The sequence below is a fragment of the Coffea arabica genome, chromosome 6e, assembly GCF_036785885.1.
Source record: "Coffea arabica cultivar ET-39 chromosome 6e, Coffea Arabica ET-39 HiFi, whole genome shotgun sequence".
Taxonomy (NCBI): Eukaryota; Viridiplantae; Streptophyta; class Magnoliopsida; order Gentianales; family Rubiaceae; genus Coffea; species Coffea arabica.
In genome coordinates, this window is record NC_092321.1 from 54,128,115 (window position 1) to 54,147,494 (window position 19,380).

Here is a 19,380-nt window from a genome sequence, read left to right on the forward strand (position 1 = left end):
TTTTCTTATTATCGAGTAAACCACTAGCAATTAGGGGGTATGAAAGGTAAAGATACTAATGCTATTAGCTTAGGCTCTATTTGGATTAGTTATTTTTTGGATTGTTTTTAAAATATTTTATGATAGTAGTGTATATAAAAAACTTTTAATGTAAATGTTTTTGGTAATGTTTTTGAAATATATTTTGAGATATTTTTAAAATTTAAAAACTTTTTAGTGTATTTTTTAAAAAGGGTAAAAAATAAAAAAGCCCCCTGTGGTAAACCTAATACACAGAAAAGCCCCCTGTGGTTTCAAAATATACAACACGACTCCTCATACTTTGAATTAAATTGTAAAGGTGACGGAATCCGTTAAACTTAACGGAAATGGTCAAAATGACCAAAATACCCTGATATAATTAAGCAAAAGACAGCTCAAAAAAATAATTTTTTTTTATTTTCTAAATAGAGAGAATTGAGGGTTAAGGGGTAGAATTGGTATATTTGATAAAAAATAGGTATAAAAATTTTTTTTTAGGTTCCAATAAGTCATTTCCGTTAAGTTTAACGGATTCCGTCACTTTTACAATTTAGTTCAAAGCATGAGATGTCGTATTATATATTTTGAAACTATAGGGGGTTTTTCTGTGTATTAGGCTTACCACAGGGGGCTTTTTTGTTTTTAACCCTTTTAAAAATTAACACTACCACTTACCACCGTCACCCACCATCGCCACCACGCCCTCCCTCCTCCTCTCTCTTCCTCTTCATCCCCCTTTCTCCTTCCCTCCTTCTCTTTCGTCCTCCCTCTTCCTCCTCCTCCTTTCCTCTTCCCCTTCCCTTTCCTTCCACAACCCCACCCCTCCCCTCATCCCCCCTTCTCGATCTAGTTGCGAACAGCTCGAGGAGAGGGAGGCAATAGGGGCGGGGATTGTGGCAAGAAAGGGGAGGGGAAGAGGAAGTAAGGAGGCAAGGAGAAGGAGGGGAGGAGAAAAGGAGGAAAAGAGAGAGGAGGAGGGAGGGGGTGGGTAGGCGGCGGTGATGGGCGGGAGTGATAGATGGAAGAAGAAAATAGTGTACAATTAATTTTTTTAATTTTTTTGTATTATTAGAGTTGTTTTTGATATACTGTATAAATGTAGTGTTTTTAGAGTTGTTTTTGTTTATATATTATTATAGCATTATATATGAAAAACAAAAAATGGGAATCCAAACAGAGCCTTTGTGAGGACTCGAAAAACTATTATTTTTAAATCCCTATTTTTGGCTAAATTAATTATTTATTTGGATTTTTGCCACGAATAATATTTTCTAGCCTTATTAGACCTAAGTACATGGTATTATAGCTCCGTTATATTTTTAAAGTGTCTCGTTTCAAAAATTATTTTCTTAGAAGCTTGTTTAGTGAAAAGTGAAAACGCGTTTGGAAAATTTTAACCGATGGAGAGTACAATAAGTTTGAAAAATTGGAGACTTGTACAATGGTCCTAAAATTAGGTATTTTAATGTTTAAATACTCAAGCGATAGTTATTAGTATTATCGTTATAAGAATTTCTCGGAAGTTTCGCGTTATCGCGCTCAAATTGGAGATACGCGTTTTCACACACGCGATTTTAATTGAGGGACTTTAGACCCTTATTTTGGGACAATTAAGAGTGAATAATATTTGTATGAATATAAGTGTACTAGAGGTTTAGTGCACTAGTGAAACAAACGCGAGAGGAATCGAGCACGAAACGTGCGCGAGTGCGCGCGTAGAAGAGTTGACTTTTGCACCATTTCTAGCCACACAAGTGAAGCTTCCTTAGGAAGCCAAATTTGAACACACTTTCCCTCTCTCATGCTCCATTTCAGCCGGCCATCAAGCTGCAAAAACAACCCAAGACGTCTCAATTTCTCCATCTCCAAATCTTGCACAAATCTTCATCCAATTCACACCAAACTTAAACCACACTTGGCTTAACACTTAAGGATCATTTTGAGCTGCAAAGGGGAGCTGAAAATCACGGTTTTGCTGGAGTAAAGGGGGCCGAAATTCTGCTTGAACATCAAACCAAAGTAAGTGATGATCCACTCTTGAAAACTTGAAGTTTGGAAGTTGTTTTACACTTATGAGCTTAGTTATTCATGTGGGTGGCTTGTTATTGTTGGAAAATTGTGAAGGTGGGCTCTATGAACTCCCACTCTTGGATGATGGCTGATGTGATGATTGATGATGGATTTAATGTTGGTTTAGTGCTCAAAATGGTAGATTAATGTTGCATAACTAGAGGAAACTTCAAGGGGTGAATGGAGTAAAAAGTTCCGATTCTGCCCCTACTTTGAACGTTCCTATTTCTGCGGAATTTTGAGGGTTTAATGGCTTGTATATGATGTTTATATGTTGTATAGATGGTGTACAAAATTTCATTGAAAAATATTGAGGTTTGGTTGGTCAAATGAATTATTTTCGTAAAGGTAGCAGACCTGGAAACTGTTCCCGTAATGCTCAGACCAGCTTTCTTGTTTCGTCCATAACTCTGTGCTCCGACGTCAAAATCGAGTGTCGTCAGTGGCATTTGAAACTAGACATTCCCACCTTTCCAACGGTATAAAATTCATGTTCTGATTCCATGTATGTGAGCCGAACCAACCATTTAAAGTCGGCTGTTCTGTTTCTCTGTTTTCCTGGAACGAAATGCTGAGGCTGCAACTTGTGGCTCGAATTCGAGCTAGTTGTGTGCCGAATTTCAAAATGATTTCTTCTGTGAAATTATAGCTCTATGAATTTATTTTCCAACGCCATAAACCATGCTCAATTTCGAGTTAATTTGAGTGATTTGTGATCAAAATACGGAACCTGCCCTGCTCTTGAAAATCCTAACTTTTGGACAGATTTGATGCAAGGCTTGGTGTAGACTTGCTAATTGAATTTTTTGGGTGTTAAACACTTACCAAATGTACCATGAATGTTCCTTAGGCTTTTCCTATGCTAATGAACTATGTTTGGAGGATTTTCCTTGACCAAATGTTTGGAATGGAAAACCAAAAAGCTCAAGGCAGTTCTGCCTTAGGATTTTCGAAACTTTGGGTGTTTGGTAGACTACCTTCCCGAAGGTATTTTTCCATGAAAGTTGATAGAGGAATGCCCTTTATATAGTAGTATTATACTACCAAATTTTGTACCAATCCAAGTCCATTTCGATACCCAACTAAGGTCCCAAAGTCGGAAACTCAAATCTGGAAATTTGTTCAGCAGTTTCGAATTTTCCCAAATTTTAAGCTGCCGTATCTCGGTGCTTGAAACTCCGTTTCTTGTTCCGCTTGTTTTGTTGTAAACTTGGATTACAACACTATTAGAGTTGCAAATTTCAAAGGCTAGTTTCACTCAAGTGAATTTTTCCGAATTTTCAAAGTTGGCCAAAAACCAACTTAAATCTGCCTTATGAACCAAAAAAACAACTTTGAGCTCATTTTTGAATGTTTTCCATTTGGAATCTTAGAAAAGTGTATTCTAAAAACTTTTAGTACTTTCAAAGAGGTTTCCAACGGCACCCAGTTTTCCAATTTCTGACATGTAGAATGGGAGATACGATTTTTCAAAATATCGTATCAAACCTGAATTTTTTTTCCCAAATTCCAAGGGAAGGGAGTTTTCAAGTACTCTTTATTCCTTCAATATTTCTTGAACGTTTTATACTTGATTTCCCAAAATGAAAACTTGATTACCGTGTACTTTAAGAAACTCCATTTAAACCTCGATTTACGAGTAATTGAGGTTCGTTTTCATGAAATTTCCTTAGATTGTACTAGTGTACAATCTTCCTTGATAATTGGGATATATGAGTGATACTTCACTATTATTTGCTCAGGCACACACGAGGACCCTCAAGAGGATCTCACGGTGAACGCTTAAATTTCGGTTGAGACTACTTCTACTTGGTGAGTGTCAAGTGCATGTCTACTTGAACTCTATGGACTTGATTCATGCTTGGCTTACCTGATTACATGCTTAGCCTACTTGGTTTTGAAAAATGGAGTCGAGTGTGTACTTTATCGCACTCGTTCTCATTTGAAACAAATGACTCATGCTTAACATGTTTTGCCTGGTTTACATGACCTGAAATACATGCTTAAACCTGTCAAATGCTTGAATACATGACATGGTATGCTATGGCTGCATACGTCGTTGGAGTGAATCTCCTCGACACTTATATGATACAAGGGGAACGCCCAAACTCATAGGCCGACCTTGGAACTTGAGCCGGCATGGGCTTGGTCGGGAACCTTGGTGAGCCATGAGAATTACATGATAAGTTTAATCTATTTGAGAGATCTTGCTTGGCATACTCGTGAAGTATAGCCTTCTAAATGTCATGCGGGCCCGGAACGGTGTATGCTGGACGGATGAGAAGTAAGTGGTGATCTACGGATTAGAAATATCAACCCAGTTGACGGAGAGTCATCGCGGGGAGATATACGAATGACATCGGCAAAACAAGTGGAACTTAGCTCCTGAGAGCTACCTTATCCTTGAATTGTTTCTGTTTACATTTTTTTGGCATTGTTAATTACTTTCAAGTTATCACTTGAACTGTTACTTGGGCTTGTTACCTGAACTATGTGTCTGCATGTGTGTTCTTGGCCTCACGAGCGTTTTGCTCACCCTGTAGATTTCTTTTTCTTAATAGGATTGAACTCGGAGATGTATTGGAGAAACCCTCCTGATGTACTTTTGTTTAGGATTTCTATTATATTTTGACTATGCCCTTGGTTTTGGGTTGTTCTTTTGGATTTGAAATGTAACTTTTGGGGCGTGATGTATATTTGGGATTCATGATGTACTTTGAACACCCGACGTGCGGGTTGGATAATGGATGACTATTGTTAAGTTTGAACGCTTCCGCATTTACTATATTTAAGTTATTTACTTGTGTTGTGTAGATCGATAATAAGCTTAAATGGAATTGCTTGAGTCCTGGCGAGAGTTAGGCAGGCGTCCCGCGGATACCCTTTGATTCGCCTTAGGGAGAAGTGGGGGCGTCACAGCCTTATTTCAGGAAAAGACTTGACCATACGTAAAAGCTATTAGAACTTGTTCCTGTTACAGGTTTTTTACAGGTTTATTTTCCTTATTCAATTAATTTTGATTTTTCTTGTCATGTTATCTGTTAGTACCTATATAGCTAAGAATTTTTCAACAATTTTCCAATTGAAAATATTCTATTTAATGTGCAGAGAAACTTATCGAAATTCTTGTTGGAGCTCAAACAAGCTACATGTACATGTCAAGTTCACGATTTGGTAGTTACAACTTACTCTGAACATTGTATTTGTGTATTACTCCCTGCACCAAAGCAGCACTCATTTTCTGCAATATCTGTTCTTAATGATAAAAGATGTGGCTGAATTCCATGATTCCCCTCTGATTTGAAGAGACCATAATTTTTGCATCATGTTTTCACTGTCAACTTGCAATGTAGCACAAACGAATATTTTTTTGCAGCCAAAATATTGATGCTCACATTGATAATATCTAGTCATTGAGGTAGTTGTGGAGTTTATATGCTATTACATAAGAATGAGAAAATTGGCTGTTGCAATAAGCTAGCTATTGGTGCTGTTGTCAAAACATGGCTTCAAGTTGTTGCCGTTGTTTTTTGGTTTTTTAAATACACTTACACCCCCGGAACTTTAGTAATTGTTTTCAACCTTTTAATGATTTCAATCTTTTCTTACATATATATAAAAAACTAAGACTTCTTCTCTCACGTTGATCCACATGGTGGCATTAGAGGATGGAGAAAAATTTTCTTCCTTTTATGTCCTAGGAATGTTTACTACTTCTCCTAATAGTATATCACTGTTAAGGTCATTGTTGCCTTTTTACATGAAATTACTATCTTGCCCAAAGAAAAATAACTAGCCCCAAAACGGTAACTAACTATTGAGGGTTATTTCTGACTTTTTGCACATATTCTTTTGCTTTACTTCTCAGTCTTTCCCGTCTCTTCCCCTCTTTTCTTAGACCAAAGAAAGCGGTAGTTGGCACTTGGCATTAGCTCTGTTCTCCACTTCTTCTTTGTCTCCATTATGAAAGACAAGAAGCCAAAAAGTCAAACAACTTTAGCACGGATGGCAGGAAAGCAAAACACTCCATTTGCACTTCATTTTACAACATTAGCCCATCATTTTTTGTTTTCTTCTTCCTTTCTTTCTCAGTCTTTCTTATCCCTTCTTCTCTTTAGTCTTTTCTCAGCGAAAGAAACCAGTAGTTGCTGCTTCTCTTTTGTGTCCGTTGTCAAAGACAAGAAGTCAAAAAGTCAAATAAAAAAGGAAGCTGACCCATGTGGCAGCAAGACAAAACAGTCCCTTTCTACTTCCTTTTAGCCCATCATCTTTTGTTTTCTTCTTCCTTTCTTTCTCTTTGTTTTCTGTTTCTTTATTTCTCCTTTCTTTTCTTGCTGGTTCAACGAGGAAAAGTACAACTTCAATTCTTCCATCAGTAGCCAATTGTTTAGAAGTGTTTTTGACTTTTTCCCTAGCATTCTTGCCCTCTCTTTCCCGTTGTTTTCGCTTCATTTTCTTTTTCCTTCAGAAGAAGCATGTTTGCAGATCTCATTTTGTTTTCATGTTCAGCTCTACTTTTTCTCCTTCGTCCCTCCCTCTCTGTTTCCATTCCTCTGTTTCTCTTTTTCTTCCTGGTTCGGACAAACAAAAGTACCAATTGATCTACTCCAACACTTGGTCAATAATTTGACCATCTTTTTCCCCAAATTATGGCTGCTCATCCATATCCCAATCGTGGTATTGTTCCACAAAGAGTCAATTGTGGCTGTCCATCCATATCCCCACCATGCGATTATTCCACAAAGAGTCAAGTATGAGGTATGATTTCTACCTATTACTAGAGATATAGGTTTGTCCTTTTGCCTTCCTTTTCATTTGCCAGTTCACAAATTATCGAGAGTGAGAAGAAAAATCTCTAACAACTCATCAATTTTGTGTTGTTATCTATTGTGTTCATGATGCCTAATACCATTGCTAGGGATATAGATTTCTCCTTTTGTTTTTATTTCTGTTGCCCACTTGGCAAATTATCGTCAGTGAAAGAAAAATTCCTAACAACTGATAGAGTTTGTGTCTTTATATACATTAGGAACACAAACACTGCTCACAAAAAAAATCAACGGTTCTTTCTCCTTTTGCTCTGCAACATTTCCGAGTAAAGGTAACTACTCATATTCTGTGCCTAATATTTTTCTGCACGAGTCTTGAAGAGATTGGATAATCTATATACTTTCTATTTTGGTTGCCAAATTTCTTCAGGGGTTTAATTGCACTTTGAAAGAATTGGTGCAGAAAAGCTTCTGATTTAGCGTTCACATATTTCAGTTGTAAGTTTGTTTGCTTTCAGTTATTACTTTTCGACTGAATTTTTTTCCCTTACTTTTTTTGTTATTAGTTTTAAGTTCCATTACGAGGATCAAGTCCATAGATTGTAAGTTCTCCTATTTTTTTCCTCCAATTCAACGAATGTGGTATTTTTGAGTGGTGGATAGGATGGGATAGAAGGTTGTGTAGGTGAAATGGATTTTGGTTGTTGATAGAGCAGAGGAATGGTCTGATACTTGGTAATTACTTGTATGCATGTTTTTGGGGTCTAAAGTCGTGGATTTGCAAGTTGGACACGGCAGTGAGTGAGACGGACGGAAGTTGTGGAATAGGCAGACATGCATAATCATATATATATGCAAGTTGGACTTTGGCTTTCTATGTACGTAATATATATTTGGCTTTCTAACTTCCTACACATAAAAAATGGTGAAATTGCAGCATGAAGTGACTATACCTTTCTAAACAAAAGAGAAAACAGACCACAAATATGTGAGCCAAGATTCTTTAATATGTATAAAATTTCCATTCAAAAGTATTGCAATAACACTTGTATTGACTGCAAATGATGCTTCACTTGATGATGCTCCAACAAAGCTTTATCACTTCACTTGTTGCGGTTACTCAAGTGATTTTCCAATTAAAGCTCTCTCCAACAAACATTCCTCCCTTTTACAAGCATTCCAATTCTCTTAACCATTTGTGTGGTTCCCATTCTTCAGAGAAATTGAATTGCATTTTTGTAACTTCATCAGCTTTCCCATTTTCTATTTGTATTAGTGACAAATTCAATGACTAATTAAGCCATTAAGTTCATTATTCAAAAACTACAAATTCAATGTATTAGGTGGGTGGTATTTCTTAATATTTCAGCTGCTTTTCTCCATAGCAGATTGACATTCATTTAAAGTGTGCCTAATTATATTTTTGCCTCTTTCTGATTTTTTCTCATCTGAGTATAGTGTAAACATATTGGATAATTTGTATAGTTTTACATTGATACCTTTCTTGTACATTTTATTTTGGTTGCGAACTTTGTTCAGGGGTTTAGTTACGATTTAAAAGAGTCGGTGCTAAAGAGGCTTTTGATTGGGGTTGGCAGATTCGTATTAAGGAATTGCTTCAATTCAAGGTCATTCCTTCTATTCCTTCACTACATCTTACAATTTTCGTGCTTAAGTTTTGCTCTGTTTGACTACACCTTGGAGAATATCATAACTGAATCTCTATGCTTATATCATTTTTCTTTCTCAGATTTTGCCTTTACTATTTAATCACGCTAATTCGTTGAATATGATGGTCTCAAACAATTAATCTCATGTTTGTATCTCTTGGTCAGCTGCTTGTATCTAACACTTTGGATTTCATATATATAGAAGTTAGCTTTACTCTCTTCATTAGCTATCATTAGTGACATTTCGTTACTCCTACTTTTATTAAAATGAAAAGAAAAAGGAATGTAAGTAAACCTTTTAGTTTAGTAGATGAGTGGTTCGATGAATGTTACAATGCTGAGGTTTCATTAAAAAGGAACGCTAATAGCTCTCATACAATAGAACAATCTGAAGAGCTATCAACAAACCTCCCATTTTCTCAGGCTCATCCAGCTAATCCAATCCATATGCATTCTGATACTACATATGTAGATATTCAGACCTCAGGAAATAACGCTCATCTAATTCGTCCCACCTTCCACTTTATGACAGACCCAAATAGTAACATCATTAGGAAGGATCATGAGAATTATAGTAATGAAGTTGTCCCGGTTTCTAAACAGTTATTCTCTTCCAATGTCGCATCTATGCATGGATTAGACGGTTCTCATTTAAGGACCTTAAATCAATCAAATCATAACCAGCTCCTATTAACCTCTAATATTGACGAGGTTTATGCTCACTCTCACGGTTCGCCTTCCATCAATTTTACATGTATCCCTGAAATCCATACTTCTCATATCAAGAGCTACCCTCAGCCTAATGATATTGATCTTAGGTCAAGCTCAAATAGAACATCTTCCTATCAAGACAGCTTTAATGAGAACTATAATCTCACAGTCACTCGACTTCATGATATAAGTGGAACAGCAAATGTTTCCACTTCTCAACCACCTTCCTCAGTACTACCTCTCTCTGCTATTCTTTCTCATCCTCCTACATATTATCTTGAAGAAAAACGCTTTGCGAAAAAGAATTATAGAAGACAAGCATACATAAAGTGGAAATGTAAGAAATTACGTAGACATGTTTGCACTAAAATCCAACATGTACCAGCTCTGAGATTGGAAAAGATTGAGAATTGCACAACTGCTACCAACTTTGCATTACAATCTGATGTACAATCACTAACCCAAAAAGGTAATGAATTCTCTATCTGAGATTTATCTATTTCCACTTTCTTTTATAAATTTTTTTATACAAAAAAAGGTTTAAAAAAAATCTCCAATATACTGGTAGTAACGTATGAATTTTTTCCTCCAATTTATTTTAGCTTCAAATATTCTAAACATTGCAGTGTTCGCCCAAGTACTGCTTTGCTACTACAACATTTTGTTTATTTTTAGTGGTTATTTATAATCAAAATATATATATACATGCTTTTTGTTCATTGATTTTTCATTACAACTTAGCTTCCTCTTTCAACTTACTATAATTATTGTCTTAACCATAAAACACTATGAGTATTTTAAAAAAATTTCCAGACCATTTTTTGCAAATTTATAAAAAAAATTTCACACCATTTTTTTGCAAATTTATATCACTGCTATCTAATTTTTAGAACATGTTTACTAAAACACCTTTTCAAACCATCTTTTCTAAATTCATAAAAACTTTCAGACCATCTTTAATACGGTCAATATGAAATAAACACTATCAATAATTCTTCTCAAAAATCATTGATTCGATCATCGAAACAATCCTCCAATAATAACCATTCAGCTTTATACTCACTTCTCTTCAATTTTAGGATACAAAAATTTGCAAGATTTTAGAATTACTAATCAATGAATGCAAATCACATTATAGGTAAGACGCATCCGAGTGGAAGAGATTTGCTAAGGTTGATACCTGGTTACCCTGATAGGTTACCATTGGAGCCGCAGTGTCAGCATTGCGGAGCAAGAAATTCTATTATGAGACAATGAATTTCTGTTCTTCCAATGGTGAAGTAGTTCTCTCTCAAAATAAACTCCCTAATGTTCTAAAAGAGCTCTTAACTTCAACTTCGGAAGAAGCAAAAACCTTTAGAACTATGATTAGAACTTATAACAACCACTTTGGTGTCACCTCTTTTGGTGTTAAATATGACAAGAAACTCTGTAGAAGAAATAAAGGAATCCATACATTTAGAATTCAAGGGCAAATTTATCATTTTTTAAACAATTTAAACTCAACCAATGATCATGGCGAAAACCTTCGATTATATTTTCATGATCCTGAAATTGAGTTAGTCAATCGAATAGCATCTTGCCCTAGGTTATCAAAAACTTTAGTTAAGAAACTCATGTGCGTGTTGGAAAACAATCCATACGCTAAATTTTTTCGAACTTTAAGTGGAGTGCCTAATCTCGATAATTATCACATTGTCCTAAAGACCATTCCTGGTCTAGACCAGAGAGTCTATAATAAACCTACAAGCTCACAAGTAGCAGCTTTGTGGACTAAAGGTGAAGACAATAGTCAAACAGGAAAGCGAGACATTAGAGTGCACACTCATAGTGGGACCTCAAAAAATATTCAATATTATTATGTATGTTATGATCCGCTTCAATACCCACTAATGTTTCCTTTTGGTGATCTAGGATGGCACCAAGGCATTCCCAAAAAGGGAATAAAGGCACAAACTAAGAGATTGAGGAAAAAAACACTTACAACCGAATCTATTTGCCCCATCAATGTCTCTAATGTAGATGAATTACTTGAGAATGAAGAGGCTGGTAAGTAAATAAAAGTTTATTAATCAGCACTCTTTAATGTAAAATTTCACAAAAATATCAACTAATAAAAAATTTTCTTCTCACTTTACACAGTAATGAGTAGCTTTCAAGAAGATCCAGATTTCGTTTCCGTGCGAGAGTATTAAGCTTATAAGCTCCAAATAAGGGATAACGATGAATCATTCATCCTCCACTTTGCAAGACTACTACAACAATACGTAGTAGATTAATATGTCAAATTAGAAAGCCAAAGACTTGACTTCTTTAGAAATCAACAAGAGGAAATACGAAAGGAATTTTTACAAGGAATCATTGATGCTGTGACTACAGGTGAGACAGAAGCATCAAAAGTCGGTCAGCGAATCATATTACCACCCTCCTTCATTGGAGGACCAAGGAATATGAGACGCAAATATATGGACGCAATGACTTTAGTCCAAAAATTTGGAAAGCCAGATATCTTTCTGACTGTGACATGTAATCCTAATTGGCCAGAAATAAAAGAATATTTAATTCATGGGGAAGAAGCACAAAATAGACCAGATTTGCTTGCTAGAGTATTCCACTCAAAACTAAAAGTCTTAAAAGACGAATTACTGAAAAAATGTGTTTTTGGTGAGGTGGCTGCCTAGACTTATGTGATTGAATACCAAAAACGAGGAATGCCGCATGCTCATTTCTTATTAATATTAAAGTCCAAATATAAATTATATAATGCAGAAGAATACAATAGAATTGTGTGCAGAAATTCCACGTAAAAAAATTTATCCTCATCTATATGAGATGGTAGTCAAACACATGCTCCATGGCCCTTGTGGTCCTACTAATCCATCTAATGCTTGCATGACAAAGAATGGTGTCTGTCGAAATAATTATCCAAAAGATTTTTGTGAAGAGACCATTCAAACAGTAGACGCATATCCTCAATATAGAAGAACAAATAACGGTGTCCAAGTAACAATTAGAGGTGCTATTTTAGACAATAGATGGGTTGTTCCATATAACTCATATCTATTAGCCAAATTTGACTGTCATATGAATGTTGAAATATGTTCAACAATCAAAGCAGTCAAATATATATGTAAAGGTCATGATAAAACAAGCTTTTGTCTTTCAGCGTCTACTTTTGACAATGTGGTAGATGAAATCGAACAATATGTATCAGCAAGATGGATTTCTCCACCTGAAGCTGTATGGAGAATATTCAGATTTTGCACAAGTGAAATCAAACCTGCAATTATTCATTTACAGTTACATCTTGAAAACTATCAACCGATAGTCTTCAAGAAGCGAGCTAATCTTCAAAGTGTCGCAAAAAATCCTCATTTTAAGAAAAGAATGTTAACAGAATTTTTTCATATGAATAAGACAAATGACGATGCACAAAGATTAAATTGTACATACTCAGAATTTCCAAACCACTTTGTTTGGAAACCAAGCCAAAGATATTGGAAACTCAGAGAAAGAGAAGACTCTGTTGGACGAATATTGACTGCACATCCAACAGAAGGTGAGAGATACTACCTTAGACTCCTCCTCTCAAAAGTTCGATGTCCCACTTCATTCAAGGACTTACGAACTTACAATGGCGTTATAGTAGATACATTTAGGGAAGCAGCATTAATTCGAAATTTATTGCAAGATGATAATAGTCAAGAAATCTGTTTACAAGAAGCCTCGCATTTTAAGATGCCTTACGAAATGAGAAGGCTTTTCGCTACACTCTTAGTTTACTCTTGCCCAAATAATCCAAAACAACTGTGGGAAAAATTCAAAGTGTCAATGTTGGAGGATCTTGTCCGATGCTCAACATTAACATTTAAAGAAATTGAACACAAAGCTCTACAACAAATAGACGATTTTCTACAAACAATGGGAAAGAGCATACGTTCTTACAACTTAGTCCCACTTGATATATCATATAACAACGTAGAAGACCAGACTAGAGAATTACGAGCAGAAAAAAGCATTCTTGTTACACCTCATGATTTGAGTGCAATCGACATGCTTAATGAAAAACAAAAACAAGCATTCAAAGTTATTACTGAGAGAATTTATTCAGGAAAAAGCGGTGTTTTCTTCATAGATGGTCCTGGAGGAACAGGGAAAACATTTCTCTATAGGACTTTATTGGCAGATGTGAGGAGCAAAGGCTTTCTTGCACTCGCAACTGCCACTTCAGGAATTGCAGCTTCTATTTTACCTGGTGGTAGGACTGCACATTCTCGATTTAAGATCCCAATTGATATTTCTGAGGGTACAACATGTAGAATTAGCAAACAAACTTCTCTGGCAACAATGATTAGACAAGCAAAGTTAATAATTTGGGATGAAGCACCAATGTCCAAAAAAACAGCAATTGAAGCATTGGATGATTTGTTAAAAGACCTCATAGATTCAACTCAAAATTTTGGGGGAAAATTGTTGTCCTTGGAGGAGATTTTAGACAGACACTTCCAATAGTTCGAAAGGGAGCAAAAAGTCAAATGATAAATGCCTGTCTAATCAATTCTCCAATATGGGACAAACTTGAGAAACTAAACTTAAGTGAAAATATGAGAGCAAGATTAGACCCCACATTTACAGAGTTCCTATTAAAGATTGGAGATGGGACAATTGACACAGAAGCTAATGATTTAGTGAAAATTCCACCTTCTATCTTAGTTCCTTATACTAATGAATCTGATGCACTTCAAAAACTGATCCAAATGGTGTATCCTGAAATCACCAATGGATCACAAATCTCATCTCCTTTCTTAAACAGAGCAATACTAACAATGAAAAATCCATTTGTTGATGAGATAAATAATGCTCTCATAGATAGATATCCAGGAGAAGCAGTTGAGTACTTGAGTTATGACGAGACATTAAATGAAAATCACCAGGCCGAATATATCGACTTGCTGAATACATTGACTCCCAGTGGTTTACCGCCGCACAAATTAGTTTTGAAACCAAATGCACCAATAATTCTCTTAAGAAATCTTGATCCAACTGAGGGATTATGCAATGGCACAAGGCTTACAATCAAACTCCTCAGTAAAAACATCATTCATGCTACCATATCATTTGGTGAATTCTCTGGAAAAGATGTATTTATTCATAGAATTCCAATGCAACCACCAGCCGATGACCAATATTCAGTCCCATACAAAAGGATCCAATTTCCAGTTCGCTTGTGCTTTGCAATGACTATTAACAAAGCACAAGGACAGACCTTAGACTTTGTGGGTATATATTTGAAAGAACCTGTGTTTTCCCATGGTCAATTATACATTGCTCTCTCAAGAGCAAAAACAGCCTCAACAGTTAGAATACTAATAAAACCAGCCTATTTTTCTCCTCATCAGATGGATAAAACAAAAAACATAGTGTATAAGGAAATACTTCAGCATACAGAACCACTACAAATAAGTACATTCATGACTCATCTCTCTTACTACTTTTATAGTGTTTTCCTATGTATGCAGCCCTTTACCAGTTATAATTATTATTTCTCATTCGAAATAATAGAATTCTCACTATACTTCATTATAATGCAGTTCAAAATGCCTAGACATATCTCAACTGTGCTGGACATCGACAAAGAATCAGACAAATGGACAGTTCTTATTCAAGTAGTTGAGAGGAATCACATTCAGTACACTCGGAAAGCACCACCTAGAAGGATCCAACGATTCATGCTCACTGATGCCCAAGTACTTTACTAACTACTATGTACATTCATCGCCCAATATAAATAACTATAGATTAATTCCATTCTTACAACGACTCCTTAAATGTTTTTTCTCCTAGACTATCCAAGACAAAAATGACTGCATAGCTTTATTTACACTTTACTAGAAAATAATATTTGATTTCTAATTTACTCATACCCTATCCTTTAGAAATTGTTGAACTTTAAAATTTTATGTATTCTATATATTCGAAGATCGCCTGCATAGGATTACTTAGCAAAAATAGACTAGATATGATATATCCAAATTTCAGTTTGCTTGCAAGTTCACTTTTATCTGGACTATTAATTTACACAACAGATTCTGGATGTATACATAAATATACAATCAGTACTAACCACTAAGAACCACCTATATTAACAAGACTTAATAAATTTATATTTCTAACTTTTAAAAATTTGTATATCTTCAAACTGATCCAAATCAATGTTTAACCCCTTCTGAAAATTCAGTCTCAATAGTAGTAAAACAAAAACAAAACATAACAACAGCTTTCCTTTTTCTCTTGGAATCTGAGATTCGAGAAAACATAAAAACTTAGCATTCAAAGTTCAATATGCAATGCTATGCTAATAAACTAGACTTTCCTATAATACTCTCACTATGTAGCAGAAAATTCATACAAATTGCTTCCTCTTGCTGCCTTTTTTAATTCACAAGAATATTGAACACATTTAAATAACTTTAACCACTTTGAATCATCTTCTTGCTGCTCATGATAATTACAAATTTCATTCACTTTTATCTCATACATGATCATCAATCATAATCACCAATAAAACATGAACAAGAGTTTCTTCCTATTCCCCTCAATTTACAATCCATAAACCTAAGATTCCACTATACATAGAGGGTCAAAAAAATGTTAACTGTCTATGATTTACTCTAAAAAAATCACAAGTCGTACTTGATTGCTCCTACCTAATTGCATACTCATTCATACGGATATCCATATAGAAGATACACAATAATGTTACCTTATAACATACTAACTCAACTACAAACACTACAAACAGGGAACCAAAGTCTCTGCAGCAGCTTATGAAAATTGCATCCGACTGTTCAGAAATCTGTTAGTTCCGTACCAGCGATACTACGTCTCTGGTGCAACTATAATCAATGTTGTTTCTACATACAAAGTTAGCGAATATCCGTACTCTTGGGTCCTTCATTACTCAACTTTGATTGAGCGCTACCTCGAACCAATTTCTCCAATGCTTCCATGTCCTTTCACCTTTGACAACTTTTCTGATGCACATAAACATGCAGAATCTGATATTACTCTGATAAGTAAGTGTTATATAAAAAACATATCTCTGCAGAATTTTATCCAATTTTACATTCTTAGATACTTTCAAATCTGACTAACTACTTCAAACTATAGGTGTCAAAGCATTGGTCATATATGCCTTCCCTAAAAAAGAAACAACTCCAGATTCAGTCACAAGGGATTTTCTGATTGTAAATGAAGAGTAAGAAATCTCACTTCCCTCTATTACTTGACACATACATTATTATTTAACATCATCCTTTTTATTGAGTCCTTATTGTTTAAAGGAAAAAATTGATGCTTCTCACTTTATAGAATGAGTTCCAAGAGTATGAAGGCAATATCCTTGCAAACACCTTTGCAACTGCTCCTATGATCTTTGCTATGAGAGTGAAAGTCTCTACTTTCAACAGTGAGTCCCTTACTCTAAAAATTCTGTATACATTAATTGCATATCACTCATATTTCTCACACATAAAAATCTTAATTCTCTGCTTAAACAGGTTTGTCATTAACAACAATAGGACTATCATGCATTCTCATCAATCCACCAGTCCATGATGAATTGCCACTTCGTGAATGGTATAGCATCCATAAAGATGAAGTTAAGATTTTATTGGAAGCAAAAGCATATAAAGATCCAGAATTTCTGCTTCCACCGCCAAACCAAGAGGACATCAAGACCATTCATGATGCATTAATCTCATTCGGAACAGTAAGAGCGCCCCAGTTTTTCCCTAACCAATTAGTATTATCATTTTACACTTCAACTTTGAAGAAAATGAAATAGTAATACACTAGAGTTCAATTCATTTGCAGCAAAAAACAGCATGGATAGGCGGTACAGTGCAATTATCATTTGGCCAAACTCGCTTTTGGTACACTGCATGCTCAAATTGTTTTAAAACTGTTGAAGCAGATACAGATTGGATCATAAAATGTTCATCATGCAGACAAGAAGCCGAAGTGGAACTAAGGTATTGTTTCTCATCTAACCTGTTTAAAATTAACTCTTTTATACTGTACATTGTACAATAAACTAAAACTCAGACATTGCACATAAGGTGTCGCATTGGAATAACACTGACCGATCCAACTGCAAGCATTCAATGCTTAATATCTGGAAAAGAAGCTGAAAGACTGATACAATTGACTGCTACGGAGCTTAAGGATGCAGAGGCACATGTACATCAGCACACCTAACTTTCAAGTTTTCATTCAACATTTATATACAGAAATACTAATATATAAACACTCACATTGATGCTTATCATTTCAGGGAATAACAATGAACCAAGAACTTTCTGGCATCATGAAAAAGTACAGGTTGATCTATTTTATCAAAACATATGAGACAACTTTTCAAGGACAACTTCAAAGAAGAAATGCAATCATCAAAGCCTACCCAACAGCTGAAGTCCCCAACATATCATTGGCTCTATTAGATTCACCAACAACTCTCCAAACTTCAGAAACTGGAACAGCATCAAACACCAAGCAAAAACAGGTCGCAGAACAACAAGCGTTCACACTAACAGCCAACTTGCTCCTTCAAGAAATAGCCGAATCCACTGCTACTAAAAAAAGCTTCATCACTAAATCAACAACTGCTGCAACAACCAGCCACAAACTACTTGAAGACACTGCTACCTCAGCTTCACCAAATACCACCCCAATCGACAAAACTGCTGCCAGCCCAACAAAGAAAATAAAACAGGAAGGAAAAGGGAATTGAACACTCCCCAACCCTTACTAAAACCTTTTGATATTGCTAGAGAAGAACTTAGCAGGTCTATCGTGCCTAAATTGTAGTTTTAGAATCCATTGCTCCAATATTTTTTGATAGAGCAATGCATTCTAATACTTAGAGTTACTACGCCCTCCCTCACCGGCTAACGACTCCTATTACCAGAACCATAAACCTGTAAAGCCTAGGTTCATGACTTTGTCAAGCTGAAAATGCAGTATTAGAATCCATTGCTCCAATATCTTTTGATAGAGTAGTGCATTCTAATACTCATATGTCATATAAGCTTCTCTAGCAATCAATAATATGTGCAGTACTTCTATGCGTTCCAAATGAGCGGTTTACTTTTCATATAAGTTAAAAATTTACATATACTTCTCCATATATCTACTCTATTGCACTCATTTAATTACAACTTGAAAGTGTTGGTGCAGAAAAGTCTTTTATTTGGGGTTCACAGATTTGTACTAAGTAATTGCTTCAATTTCAGGTCACTTTCTCCTCTTCCTTGACTACATGCTATAATGTTTGTGCCTAAGTTTTGTTATATTTCATCTATTACTCATAATTTTTTCAGTTTTAGGTTCATTTGGTCTCACTTATTAACTGAACGTATGTTTTATACGATTATGGTGAGGCTGGCTAATCAATAGATTGATATGTATTAGAAGCAAACGAGTATGATCAAGGAAGATCACCTACTTGCTGCAATCAAAGTTGCTGCTTCAATCAGGGGACACAACCTATCAGTAAGCTTTCAAGAACTACCATGAATTGCATTTGAGTTTAGTTTTATTCAACATTCGAATGAAGATTCTTATCTCATAAAGTTCGCTCCAACCATTAGGATTTTATTAACAGTATTCTGTTTATTAAAAAAAAAAAGATCCAAAAGTCACAAAATTTTAACGAAATAGAAAGACGCTTCCTTGCTTGACTTAGTCCACATCAACTCCACTCTATAAGCATAAGACCAATATTTTGCATTCTGCATTTTGGCATATAAACTTATAGATATTTCTGCTGTTTTACCTTTTCTATTCTTATTCATGCTCCTGGTCATGCTATGCTACAAATAAAGAGCTTCATATAATTTATTATTGTGGCCAGTCAATGAATGCAAAAGTGAAAAATGAAAAATGGGCTTCACAATGGGAATGTTTTAGGAATCTAGATGTTATACACAATCAATTTGGGCTTTCCATTTAATTTGGAAATAGTAGCAGCAGCAACCCGCCTTGCTCTTCACTTTTCCTTTTATGGAGTCCTCTTTGGTAAGTTTAATCTGCCCTCTTTTCGTTGTTGTTAGCTTTTCTACATGACAATAGTAGACAAC

General features: G+C 35.4%; 2 protein-coding genes and 1 long non-coding RNA gene across 4 annotated transcripts; all 3 read left to right on the forward strand.

Moving 5' to 3' along the window:
• Positions 1 to 1,869: 1,869 nt before the first annotated feature.
• On the forward strand, positions 1,870 to 4,785 carry LOC140009609 (uncharacterized). The gene is made up of 3 exons (XR_011817093.1): positions 1,870 to 2,040; positions 3,834 to 3,903; positions 4,653 to 4,785. It is a non-coding gene; the product is annotated as an uncharacterized lncRNA (long non-coding RNA).
• Positions 4,786 to 6,044: 1,259 nt separating this feature from the next.
• On the forward strand, positions 6,045 to 18,366 carry LOC140009667 (replication protein A 70 kDa DNA-binding subunit B-like). 2 transcript variants are annotated; one of them, XM_072055832.1, is made up of 12 exons: positions 6,045 to 6,849; positions 7,121 to 7,192; positions 7,291 to 7,358; positions 8,400 to 8,488; positions 14,833 to 14,988; positions 16,044 to 16,317; positions 16,412 to 16,499; positions 16,613 to 16,709; positions 16,801 to 17,012; positions 17,117 to 17,274; positions 17,362 to 17,482; positions 17,577 to 18,366. In XM_072055832.1, exons 8-12 carry the CDS (start codon positions 16,670 to 16,672, stop codon positions 18,030 to 18,032), a joined length of 987 nt encoding a protein of 328 aa, XP_071911933.1. In that variant the 5' UTR covers positions 6,045 to 6,849; positions 7,121 to 7,192; positions 7,291 to 7,358; positions 8,400 to 8,488; positions 14,833 to 14,988; positions 16,044 to 16,317; positions 16,412 to 16,499; positions 16,613 to 16,669; the 3' UTR covers positions 18,033 to 18,366. The 2 variants fall into 2 exon arrangements, with proteins under 2 accessions (XP_071911933.1, XP_071911934.1); XM_072055833.1 differs by lacking the exon at positions 16,044 to 16,317.
• Positions 12,074 to 13,753, forward strand: LOC140009934 (uncharacterized). The gene has a single exon (XM_072056281.1). The coding sequence runs from the start codon at positions 12,074 to 12,076 to the stop codon at positions 13,751 to 13,753; it is 1,680 nt and encodes a 559-aa protein (XP_071912382.1).
• Positions 18,367 to 19,380: the final 1,014 nt, after the last annotated feature.